Source organism: Bos indicus, chromosome X, assembly GCF_029378745.1.
Source record: "Bos indicus isolate NIAB-ARS_2022 breed Sahiwal x Tharparkar chromosome X, NIAB-ARS_B.indTharparkar_mat_pri_1.0, whole genome shotgun sequence".
In the NCBI taxonomy this organism is placed as follows: Eukaryota; Metazoa; Chordata; class Mammalia; order Artiodactyla; family Bovidae; genus Bos; species Bos indicus.
The window spans coordinates 72,151,923-72,164,529 of record NC_091789.1 but is presented as its reverse complement, the minus strand read 5'-3'; the positions used below and the strand labels follow the sequence as shown (position 1 = coordinate 72,164,529).

Here is a 12,607-nt window from a genome sequence, read left to right as displayed (position 1 = left end):
GCAGGAAACAAATGAAATGACAGACAGTCTCAACAAAGAAAGAGAAAGCGTTAGGAAACAAGTAGAAAAGCTTTTTTTTTGAGAAAAGATAAATTGTTCATATCTGTTTACAAAAGCACAATATATATTAAAATAAATGAATTTAAATTAGAAAAAAAAAAGAAAAAAAGGATTCCCTCAATCCAGAAAAAAAGAACATTAAAACATCAATAGTATTCTAAAAAATAAAAGTCACAACCATCACTCATTAGTTCATCTTGGTAATGATAAAGAATTCTTGTTTTAATCTATCTTGGATTAGTAGTCTCCTGATATCTCTTTCTTGATTAGAGTTCTGAAAATCCTGATGCATTCCACAAGCACCAAGTAGATTTAAAGAAGAATCAAACAGAAAATTTTAAACTAAAAAATATAATTGAAATTTTAAAACATAATGAATAGGTTCAACAGCAGAATGGAATGCACAGAGGAAAGAATCATTGAACTTAAAAGTAGAACTGTAGAAATGGCACAAAATGTACAAAACAGAGAAAATAGACTATATGAACATGAACAGAAATACATGTACTTTGCACTCTTCTTGCTTTTGTACTATCTTTTCATTGCTACCAATTGGGCTATATTCCTTCCTATAATTCACTGTGTCTAGCAGGGTACATTGTTCTCAATAGATATCAAAATATTTTTGAATTAAAAAAAAATGAACAGAGCCTCAGAGACATGTGGAAGTATAATGTAAAGATCTAATAGACAAGAGCAGTCCTAAGATAGCAGATGAATAGGATGGGGAGATCACTTTCTCCCCCACAAATTCATCAAAAGATCATCTGAATGCTGAGCAACTTCTCAAAACAACTTCTGAATGCTCTAAGCTAAGGCGCAGCCTGGCCCGCACACAGAACAAAGGACTGAGCAAATACCAAAGGAGAGCTAGCCAGCTGCAGACCAGCCCCGCCCCCGCTGACAGAGGCAGAGAGGCAGGCGGGCTAGCGCCAGAGCCGGAAGGCAAGCGGCAATCTTGGCTCCAGAGACGGCATCCTCCACCAAACTGTGAGCAGGCTCCCAGTTGCTCCCAGTTGCTCCCAAGTCTTCCTGGGTTCCTGGACTCTTGATATCTGCCAGGAGGGTTGCAGCCAGAGATCAGCTCCCCAGAGGAGACACACAGCACACCTGAGACAGTGCCCTTGCTCTGCACCCGGGAAACGGAGGGGCTGGGACCCAGGAGGTAATTAAGATGCACAGCCCACCTGGTACAGTGTGTTGGCCAAGCACCTGGTCGTCTGAGCTGCTCGGACCTGGAAAGGGCACAAAATGTATTCCTAACCAAGTCTGTGCCTTTGTGGAGTACCTGAGAACCTCAACCTGAACAGCTTAGACCTGGGAAGTGCATGCAACCCAGGGCCTACTTTGGACAGTTCCTCTGCAGAGCAACCTGGAGGCTGAGCAGTGTAGACCTGGAAAGCACACACACCATAAGTGGGGCAAATCCAGTGTGGTCCATACATTGCGAGCACTCCCCACACACGCCAGTGATATATGTTTGCAAGGTTCCTCCCTTCCCACAATATAACTGAACAAGTGAGCATAAATAAGTGACCATCTTCGCCCCCTTGTGTCAGTGCAGAAATTAGACACTGAAGAGACTTGCAAATTGAGAAAGCCAAAATAAACAAAGAAGAGGGAACTGCTCTGGAAGTGACAGGTGCAACAGATAAAAACCCTGTAGTTGGCACTGACTAACCACTGGAAGGGACCTACAAACCTTGAGACGTATAAGCTGTAAGAAAGAACTATCTTAAACTGAACTGACCCCACATTGCCCTCAACAACTCCAGAGAAATTTCTAGATATATTTTAATTATTATCATTTTTTAATTTAAAATTTTTTTAACTTTTAAGTTCTTTATTACTCATATAATTTTCATTTTTACAATCTATTACATTGTAAAAAAATACCCTATTTTTAAAGCAAATTTCATATATTTTTAATAATTTTTCTGATTGATTTTGTTTTGTATTTTTAATATTGTATTTTTCACAGTCTAAACTCTACTCTAGATTTTTAATCTTTGCTTTTTGGTATTTGTATCAATTTTGTACCTTTAAAGAGGAGAGTGAAAAAGGTGGCTTAAAGCTCAACATTCAGAAAACTAAGATCATGGCATCTGCTCCCATCACTTCATGGCAAATAGATGGGGAAACAGTGGAAACAGTGGCTGACTTTATTTTTCTGGGCTCCAAAATCACTGCGGATGGTGACTGCAGCCATGAAAATTAAAAGACACTACCTCCTTGGAAGGAAACTTATAACCAACCTAGACAGCATATTAAAAAGCAGAGACATTACTTTGCCAACAAAGGTCCATCTAGTCAAGGTTATGGTTTTTCCAGTAGTCATGGATGTGAGAGTTGGACTATAAAGAAAGCTGAGCACCAAAGAATTGATGCTTTTGAAGTGTGGTGTTGGAGAAGACTCTTGAGAGTCCCTGGGACTGCAAGCAGATCCAACCAGTCCATCCTAAAGGAGATCAGTCCTGGGTGTTCATTGGAGGGACTGATGTTGAAGCTGAAATTCCAATACTTTGGCCACCTGATGCAAAGAGCTGACTCATTTGAAAAGAACCTGATGCTGGGAAAGATTGAGGGAAGGAGGAGAAGGGAACGACAGAGGATGAGATGGTTGGATGGCATCACCAACACAATGGACATGGGTTTGGGTGGACACTGGGAGTTAGTGATGGACAGGGAAGCCTGGTGTACTGTGGTTCACAGGGTCTCAAAAAGTCGGACATGAGTGAGTGACTGAACTGAACTGAACCTTTAAGAATCTAATCTTCAGTATCCATTTTCACTTAGGGGTGTAATTACTGGCTTGATTGCTCTCTCTCCTTTTGATTCCCCCTCTTCACCTCCTGGTCACCTCTATCTCCGTCCTCCCTCTTCTCTTCTCCTTGTAACTACGTGAACCTCTCTGGGTGTCCCTCACTGTGGAGAATTTTTTTTACCATTAACATAGATGTTTTATATCTGTGCTGTATGGATGGAGAAGTCCTGAGGCTACTGTAAGAATAAGACTGAAAGCCAGAGGCAGGAGGCTTAAATCCAAACTCGAGAACATCAGAGAACTCTTGATTCCAGAGAAAATTAAGAGACAACAGATCATCCAAAAGCCTCCATACCTACCCTGGAACCAAGCTCCACCCAAGAGCCAAGTTCCACAGAAAGACCTATCAGGATAATTCTCCAGCAACACCGGAATACAGCCCTGAGCATTAAAGTACAGGCTATCCAAAGACATGCCAAACCCACAGACACTCCAAAACTCACTACTGGATACTTCACTGCACTCCAGAGAGAAGAGATTCAGCTCCACCCACCAGAACACGGACACAAGCTCCCCTACCAGGAAAACTTGACAAGCCACTCGTCCAACCCCACCCACAGGGAGCAACCTCCACAAAGAGGAACCACAAACTTCAAACACACAGAAAGGGCACCCCAAACACAGCAATCTAAACAAAATGAAAAGGCAGAGAAATATTCAGCAGGTAAAGGAACATGATAAATGCCTACAAAAACAAACAAAAGAGGAGGAGATAGGGAGTCTACATGAAAAAGAATTCAGAATAATGATAGTAAAGATGACCCCCAAAATCTTGAAAATAGAATGGAGTTGCAGATAAATAGACTAAAGATAGGGATTGAGAAGTTGCAAGAAATGTTTACCAAGGACCTAGAAGAAATAAAAAAGAGTCAATCAATAATGAATAATGTAGTAACTGAGATCAAAAGGACTCTGGAGGGAACCAACAGTAGAATGACTGAGGCAGAAGATATGAAAAGTGACGTGGAAGATAGAATGGTGGAAATAAATGAAGCAGAAGAAAAAAGAAAAAGCAATTAAAAGAAATGAGGACAACTTCAGACACCTCTGAGACAATGTTAAACGCCCCAACGTTCAAATCATAGGAATCCCACAAGAAGAAAACAAAAAGAAAAGCCATGAGAATATACTTGAGGAGACAATAGTTTAAAACTTCCCTAAAATGGGGAAGAAAATAGCCAACCAAGTCCAAGAAACCCAGAGAGTTCCAAACTGGATAAACCCAAGGTGAAACACCTAAAGCCACATATTAATCAAATTAATGAAGATTAAGTACAAAGAAGAAATATTAGAAGCAGCAAGGTAAAACCAACAAATAACACACAAGGGGATCCCCATGAGGATAACAGCTGGTCTTTAAATAGAAACTCTTCATGTTAGAAAGGAATGTAAGGACACACTTAAAGTGATGAAAGAGAAAAACCTACAACCCAGAATACTTTACCCAGCAAGGATCTCATTCAGATGTGAAGGAGAAATCAAAAGCTTTACTGACAAGCAAAAATAAACTGAAAACAGATTAAAGATCTAAATGTAAGACCAGAAATACTAAAACTCCTTAGAGGAAAACATAGGCAAAACACTCTAATATAAATCACAGCAGGATCCTCTATGACTCACCTCCCAGAGTAATGGAAATAAAATCAAAAATAAAGAAATGGGACCTAATTAAACTTAAAAGCTTTTGCACAATGAAGGAAACTATAAGCAAGGTGAAAAGACGGCCTACAGAATGGGAGAAAATAATAGCAAATGAAGCAACTGACAAAGAATTAATCTCAAAAATATACAAGCAGCTCCTGCAGCTAATTTCCAGAAAAATAAATGGCCCAATCAAAAAACGTGCCAAAGAACTAAACAGACATTTCTCCAAAGAAGACATACAGATGGCTAATAAACACATGAAAAAGATGCTCAACATCACTCATTATCAGATCAGATCAGATCAGTCGCTGAGTCGTTTCCGACTCTTTGTGACCACATGAATCGCAGCATGCCAGGCCTCCCTGTCCATCACCAACTCCTGGAGTTCACTGAGACTCACGTCCATCGAGTCAGTGATGCCATCCAGTCATCTCATCCTCTGTCGTCCCCTTCTCCTCCTGCCCCCAGTCCCTCCCAGCATCAGAGTCTTTTCCAATGAGTCAACTCTTCACATGAGGTGGCCAAAGTACTGGAGTTTCAGCTTCAGCATCATTCCTTCCAAAGAAATCCCAGGGCTGATATCCTTCAGAATGGATAGGTTGGATCTCCTTGCAGTCCAAGGGACTCTCAAGAGTCTCCAACACCACAGTTCAAAATCATCAATTCTTCAGCGCTCAGCCTTCTTCACAGTCCAACTCTCACATCCATACATGACCATAGGAAAAAGCATAGCCTTGACTAGACGAACCTCTGTTGGCAAAGTAATGTCTCTGCTTTTGAATATGCTATCTAGGTTGGTCATAACTTTCTTTCCAAGGAGTAAGCGTCTTTTAATTTCATGGCTGCAGTCACCATCTGTAGTGATTTTGGAGCCGAGAAAAATAAAGTCTGACACTGTTTCCACTGTTTCCCCATCTATTTCCCATGAAGTGGTGGGACTGCATGCCATGATCTTCGTTTTCTGAATGTTGAGCTTTAAGCCAACTTTTTCACTCTCCACTTTCACTTTCATCAAGAGGCTTTTGAGTTCCTCTTCACTTTCTGCCATAAGGGTGGTGTCATCTGCATATCTGAGGTTATTGATATTTCTCCTGGCAATCTTGATTCCAGCTTGTGCTTCTTCCAGCCCAGCGTTTCTCATGATGTACTCTGCATATAAGTTAAATAAACAGGGTGACAATAAACAGCCTTGACAAACTCCTTTTCCTATTTGGAACCAGTCTGTTGTTCCATGTCCAGTTCTAACTGTTGCTTCCTGACCTGCATACCAATTTCTCAAGAGGCAGATCAGGTGGTCTGGTATTCCCATCTCTTTCAGAATTTTCCACAGTTTATTGTGATCCACACAGTAAAAGGCTTTGGCATAGTCAATAAAGCAGAAATAGATGATTCTCTGGAACTCTCTTGCTTTTTCCATGATCCAGTGGATGTTGGCAATTTGATCTCTGGTTCCTCTGCCTTTTCTAAAACCAGCGTGAACATCAAGAAGTTCACGGTTCACATATTGCTGAAGCCTGGCTTGGAGAATTTTGAGCATTACTTTACTAGCGTGTGAGATGAGTGTAATTGTGCAGTAGTTTGAGCACTCATTATCAGAGAAATGCAAATCAAAATCACAATGAGGTACCATCTCACACCAGTCAGAATGGCTGCTATCAAAAAGTCTACATGCAATAAACGCTGGAGAGGGTGCAGAGAAAAGGGAACCCTCTTACACTGTTGGTGGGAATGCAACCTGGTCCAGCCACTATGGAGAACAGTTTGGAGATTTCTTAAAATACTGGAAATAGAACTGCCATACAACCTAGCAATCCCACTACTAGGCATACACACTGAGGAAACAACAATTGAAAGAGACAGATGTACCCCAATGTTCATCGCAGCACTGTTTACAATAGGACACGGAAGCAATCTAGATGTCCATCAGCAGACGAATGGATAAGAAAGCTGTGGTATATATACACAATGGAATATTATTCAGCTATTAAAAAGAATGCATTTGAATCAGTTCTAATGAGGTGGATGAAACTGGAGGCTATTACACAGAGTAAAGTAAGTCAGAAAGAAAAACACCAATACAGTATATTAACGCAGATATGTGGAATTTAGAAAGATGGTACGATGATCCTATATGTGAGACAGCAAAAGAGACACAGATGTAAAGAACAGACTTTTGGACTTTGTGGGAGAAGGTGAGGGTGGGATGATTTGAAAGAATAGCATATTACCATATGTGAAATAGATCACCAGTCCAGGTTCGATGCATGAGACAGGGCGTTCAGGGCTGGTGAACTGGGATGACCCTGAGGGATGGGATGGGGAGGGATGGGGAGGGTCTTCAGGATGGGGAACACATGTACACCCACGGCTGATTCATGTCAATGTATGGAAAAACCACTACAATACTGTAAAGTAATTAGCCTCCAATAAAATAAATAAATTAATTTAAAAAAAGAAAAGATCCAATAGTCATGGCATAGAAGTCCCAGAAGGAGAAAGAGTGTTTGCTGAAAAATACTCAAAGAAATAAAGGACAAAAATTTCACAGATTTGAAAAAAAGATACAAACCTGCAGATTTAAGAAGCTGCACAAATTTCAAATAGAATAAATCCAAAGAAATAAATGCCAAGACCCATCATAATCAAAATTCTAAAACTCAAAGACTAAGGAGAAAAATCTTGAATGTATCCTTGAAAACCAAAAACCATTATCTATATGGCAAAAGCATACACACATTGTACCAATGTCAAATTCCTGGTTTTGATATTGCACTATAATTTAGTAAAATGTAACTAATGGAAAAAATTAGATGAAGGATACGTTCGACCTCTGTGTACTATCTTTGCAAATTCTATGAATCCATAATTATTCCAAAATTTAAAAAAAATCTACTTTGACTCAATAATTCCACTAAAAAAAATCCTACAAAAAATAATTGATGCTCATAAATATTTACTATAAAAATGGCTGGTTTTTATAGGACTATTAAGTAAAATTTTTCAAAACAATCTCAACATCATGGGATTAAATAAAAATGGCATATCCACAATCATTGAAAATTATATCATAGAATTACAAAAAGATTTTTGCTGTTTTAAAGTCTTTTTAAAAGGCAGGTTATAAACAGTATATAAATAGTATTGCATTTTATTGAAAATATATATGCATACACATCTAAAAAAAGACAAACATAATCAAGTGTTGATCATTTCTAAGGAGAAGGATTATAGTAATTTTACTTTTCTTTCTTACATCTTCCAAATTGTCAACAGTGAATGTATATTATTAAGACTGGGAATATAAAATATTTCACATAGAAAAATAATCTATAAAAGTAAATTTTAAAAAATAGTCACAAACATAAAATAAATGCAATTTAGAAAATCCAAAATGAGTGCAGTTGCATAATTTATATGCTAACACAGATAAACTGACACATACACAAAAACTGGCTAAAGTAATAGGGGGAAAAATAATATGGTAAAGATTTACCTATATCACTATAAAAGGAGAAAAACTTGAGCTACTTTTTCAAATGGAAGTTCAGGATTATAGCAATACTGGTTAAGTTTGCTTGCCTCTCCCTGTTGGCATCATGCTCCCACTTCTCTTTGTTTGACCACGTTTTTACCATCTTTTAGGAAGCAATAGTACTACACTTGTAAGCATAGTCAAATATTCCTTGACTAGGCCAAATCAGATTAGTCTTCAGCTTTTCATAATTCATGTTAACAGTTGTAGTAAAACTCAATATAAGTTTACAGAATTTAAAATAATCGTAGCTAATGATACTGTTATGTTTTCCTTCTAAGACTATCTAGAGTCTAATTTGTCAGTACCTCTCGTGATATTTTAATAATCTGCCTCTTACAGCTACTAAGGTATTTGTCATATCTGTCCGACTAGACTGTGTGTCCCCCAAATTCAGGGCTATGTTGTATTCATCTTTAGCTACCCTGATATGCCTACCAGAGCACACTGCACTCAGTTAATATTGTCTTGTTTCATTGGATGTGCAGTAAGATTATGAATACTTCAAATCGGGAATGTCAACTGTTCCTTAATAATCCCTATGAATATGCAGTTTAGGTCTAGGCATAGTGATGGCCAATGTACACTTGCTTATTTTACTTACTGAAACATCTTTAAGAAATATGTTGTAGGCAGCATGATAACTGACAGTGTTGAGACAGAAATTTTGATACACATAGGTAGAAGAACAGATAGATAGCTTAACAATGGTGCATGTGAAGATTTAGTTTTAGAAATGTTCAGAGGCAAGGGGAAGGTATGAAATGACTTACTGTATGACTTACATGATGTGAACAAATACTATGAATTAAAAAATATATGTATGTAGCAAAACTATTAATACAATCCTGACAACCATAAGAATAGCTGTCCCCCTTTACCTTCTAAACAAACACAAAAGACCAACTACCAGACTCTATTGTGCTTACATGAGCCTTTCATGCATGTCATTGTTGATGAACATAACTCAATGACTCGAACAGCAAAAGTTCCTGGTTCCTCTGCTGGCACTGTTAAAATGGAAATCTAAAAAGCAGAAACAAAACATCAGACATAGCTGTTAGATCTCATTTTCATTATTTTATTATTAGAGCAAACTGAACATCTTTTTTCAAACATTCATTGATGTTTGAAAAACTTTAGCTGGTGGGATTGAATTTTAGAACAAAATTTGAAACATAAAGCATGCACATGTGTCAAACTATTGATATATTTATATATGATATATATTGCAGTCCTAAAATTCGTGGACAATAAATATTTCAAATATCTTTAATATTTATTAAATCTTTCACTTACTACATATTTTCAAAAGATGTGATTAATTACTTCATTTGTTCCAAAGGTTTAAACAATTTATTGTGCCCCCCCAAAAGGCACAATAAAGGTACAATTCATTATTCTGAATTGTATGCACTTCATTGTTTCAATCACAGCACATTAAATTAAATTTGATTATTCATAAGGGCTAAAAATAGAAGTTATAGAGTACTAAAATTTTGAAATGTTACCTAAAAAAAAAAAGTGCAAAGATACTAATGTCAGCATATACCAAATTACAGCTAAACAAATACCAAAATATTTCAAAATGAATGGCTTCAAATTAATTTAAGGACTCCATTAATATGCAGTATGCTGTGCTAGGCACCACTAATTGCTATACGGCTTTATATTTAAAAAACTTTAAATAATTGTCAGGTAAATATTTCTCTACAGAACCAAAAACTTCAATACCAATTCTCAATTTAATCTTCAATCTGAGGAAAATATATTGTTTTCTATAGGAAACACTGCCAAAAAATAAAGCCCTATTTGTACTTTTACCTGTGAGCATTATGTTTAGATTTTAACTGGCAACATCATATTGATAGCCAACAGAGGAAATGCTTTTAAGTTCTGAAAATAAAATTTGTTTGATAATCATGACCTTCTTATTATCACTACCTGTATATACATTTGGACATTTACTATGTCTCAAAAACTGTTTTCTCCATATTCCTCAGCTCCTTTTGCTGCTATGATAAAAAAATGTCATACTGCAGCATTAAAGAGAGAGGAGCCAGTAAAACATGGATCTAATGTTGTGTGCATGTGTGCTCAGTCATGCCCAACTCAAACTCTGTGGACTGTAGTCCACCAGATTCTTCTGTTCCTGGGATTTTTCAGGCAAGAAAACTGGAATGCATTGCCATTTCCTCCTTTAGGATTTTCCCAACCCAAGGATACAACTCACATCTCCTATATCTCCTGCATTGCAGGAGGATTCTTTACCACCGTGCCACGTGGGAAGCCCCTAATGCTGCATAATTATTATCAAACAATTATGACTAAAAACATGTATATAACTGAAAAGGTATCTTAAGGATTGGACCAACATCTAAATACTTCTTTTGATTCCGACAACTATCACATATAATCAGTGACCCCCGACCATAGTGTCTTTTGTCTCAACTCTTGAAAAGGTAAATATCTTAAATCACAGAGAGATTATAAAAGCCATCAAAAGGTAATTCCTTCAATCCTTGAATAACCCTTTCATAAAATTTACCTAAACCAACAATTAACTCTTTCCTCTAAGTTCAGTTCAGTCACTCAGTCGTGTCCAACTCTTTGCGACCCTAAGGACTGCAACATGCCAGGCTTCCCTGTCCATCACCAACTCTCAGAGCTTGCTCAAACTCATGTCCATTGAGTTGGTGATGCCATCCAACAATCTCATCCTCTGTCATCCCCTTCTCCTCCTGCCTTCAATCTTTCCCAGCATCAGGGTTTTTCCAATGAGTCAGTTCTTCACATTAAGTGGCCAAAGTATTGGAGTTTCACCCTCAGCATCAGTCCTTCCATTGAATATTCAGGACCGATTTCCTTCAGTATTGACTAGTTTGATCTTGCAGTCCAAGGGACTCTCAAGTCTTCTCCAACACCACAATTCAAAAAAATCAATTCTTCAGCACTCAGCTTTCTTTATAGTCCAACTCTCACATCCATACATGACTACTGGAAAAACCAGAGCTTTTACTATATGGACCTTTATCACTTTATCAGTAAAGTGATGTCTCTCCTTTTTAATATACTGTGTAGGTTGGTCAAAGCTTTTCTTCCAAGGAACAAGCGTCTTTTAATTTCATGACTGCAATCAGCATCTTCAGTGATTTTGGAGCCCCAAAAATAAAGTCTGTCACCATTTCCACTGTTTCCCCATCTATTTGTCATGAAGTGATGGGACCAGATGCCATGATTTTCATTTTGTGAATATTGAGTTTTAAGCTAGGTTTTTTCACTCTCCTCTTTCACTTTCATCAAGAGGCTCTTTAGTTCTTCTTCACTTTCTGCCATAACAGTAGTCTGTGTATCTGAGGTTATTGATATTTCTCCCAGCAATCTTGATTCCAACTTGTGCTTCATCCAGCCTGGCATTTAACATGATGTACTCTGCACATAAGTTAAATAAGCAGGGTGACAATATAGAGATTTGAAGTACTCCTTTCCCAATTTGGAACCAGTTTGTTGTTCCATGTCCGGTTCTAACTGTTGCTTCTTGACCTGCATACAGATTTCTCAGGAGGCAGGTAATGTGGTCTGGTATTTCCATCTCTTGAAGATTTTTCCAATGTTTGTTGTGATGCAGTCAAAGGCTTTGGCATAGTCAATAAAGCAGAAAGAGATGTTTTTCTGGAACTCTCTTGCTTTTTCCATAATCCAGTGGATGTTGGCAATTTGATCTCTGGTTCTTCTGCCTTTTCTAAAACCAGCTTGAACATCTGGAAATTCACGGTTCACGTACTACTGAAGCTTGGCCTTGAGAATTTTGAGCATTACTTTGCTAGTGTGTGAGATTAGTGCAATTGTGCAGTAGTTTGAACATTCTTTGGCATTGCCTTTCTTTGGGTTTGGAATGAAAACTGACCTTTTCCAGTCCTGTGACTACTGCTGAGTTTTCTAATTTTGCTGGCATACTGAGTGCAGCACTTTCACAGCATCATCTTTGAGGATTTGAAATAGCTCAACTGGAATTCCATCACCTCCACTAGCTTTGTTTGTAGTGATGCTTCCTAGGCCCACTTGATTTCATATTCTAGTATGTCTGGCTCTAGGTGAGTGATCACACCATTCTTTCCTCTAAGTCTCATCAATTTATTTATGATTCAAAAATTCAAAACGAGAAAAAAGAAAACATATAGGAAACAAAAAACAGCAGACCAGATATACATTTTAGACTGATCTCTCTGATGGCTGTGTAAGAGTACAGATTTAAAGGAGACAAGATGAGAGGCAGGACAATCAATTAGAAGGAAGAGGTGATGAGCTCTGAAACCAGAGCAGTGAGAAGAAGGATTGAGAGGAAAGCAGACTGGGGCAACTTCTAGGAAGTATACTGACAAGGACCTGGAGGCTCACGACATGTCCGAGATGGGAGCAGATGTTGGAAGGACGTCAGTGCTTTCATGGAAGTAGGAAGCAATGGATGAGCAGTTTTGAGAGGGTAGATGGTGAGTTCAGCTCTGAGTATGTTCAGTTTGAGGGGTCTTTGGGATAGATGTCCAGTA

At 38.1% G+C, this 12,607-nt stretch overlaps 1 protein-coding gene across 6 annotated transcripts in view; it reads right to left on the bottom strand.

Annotated features, from left to right (window-relative positions):
- The window catches only part of CHM (CHM Rab escort protein), a 260,470-nt gene that overhangs the window by 62,252 nt on the left and 185,611 nt on the right, over positions 1-12,607 (bottom strand). For all 6 annotated transcript variants that reach the window (XM_070785342.1, XM_070785343.1, XM_070785345.1 and 3 more), the window contains one exon: positions 8,990-9,086. In XM_070785342.1, coding sequence (XP_070641443.1) covers positions 8,990-9,086 — 97 coding nt within the window. The remainder of the gene's footprint in view (positions 1-8,989; positions 9,087-12,607) is intronic.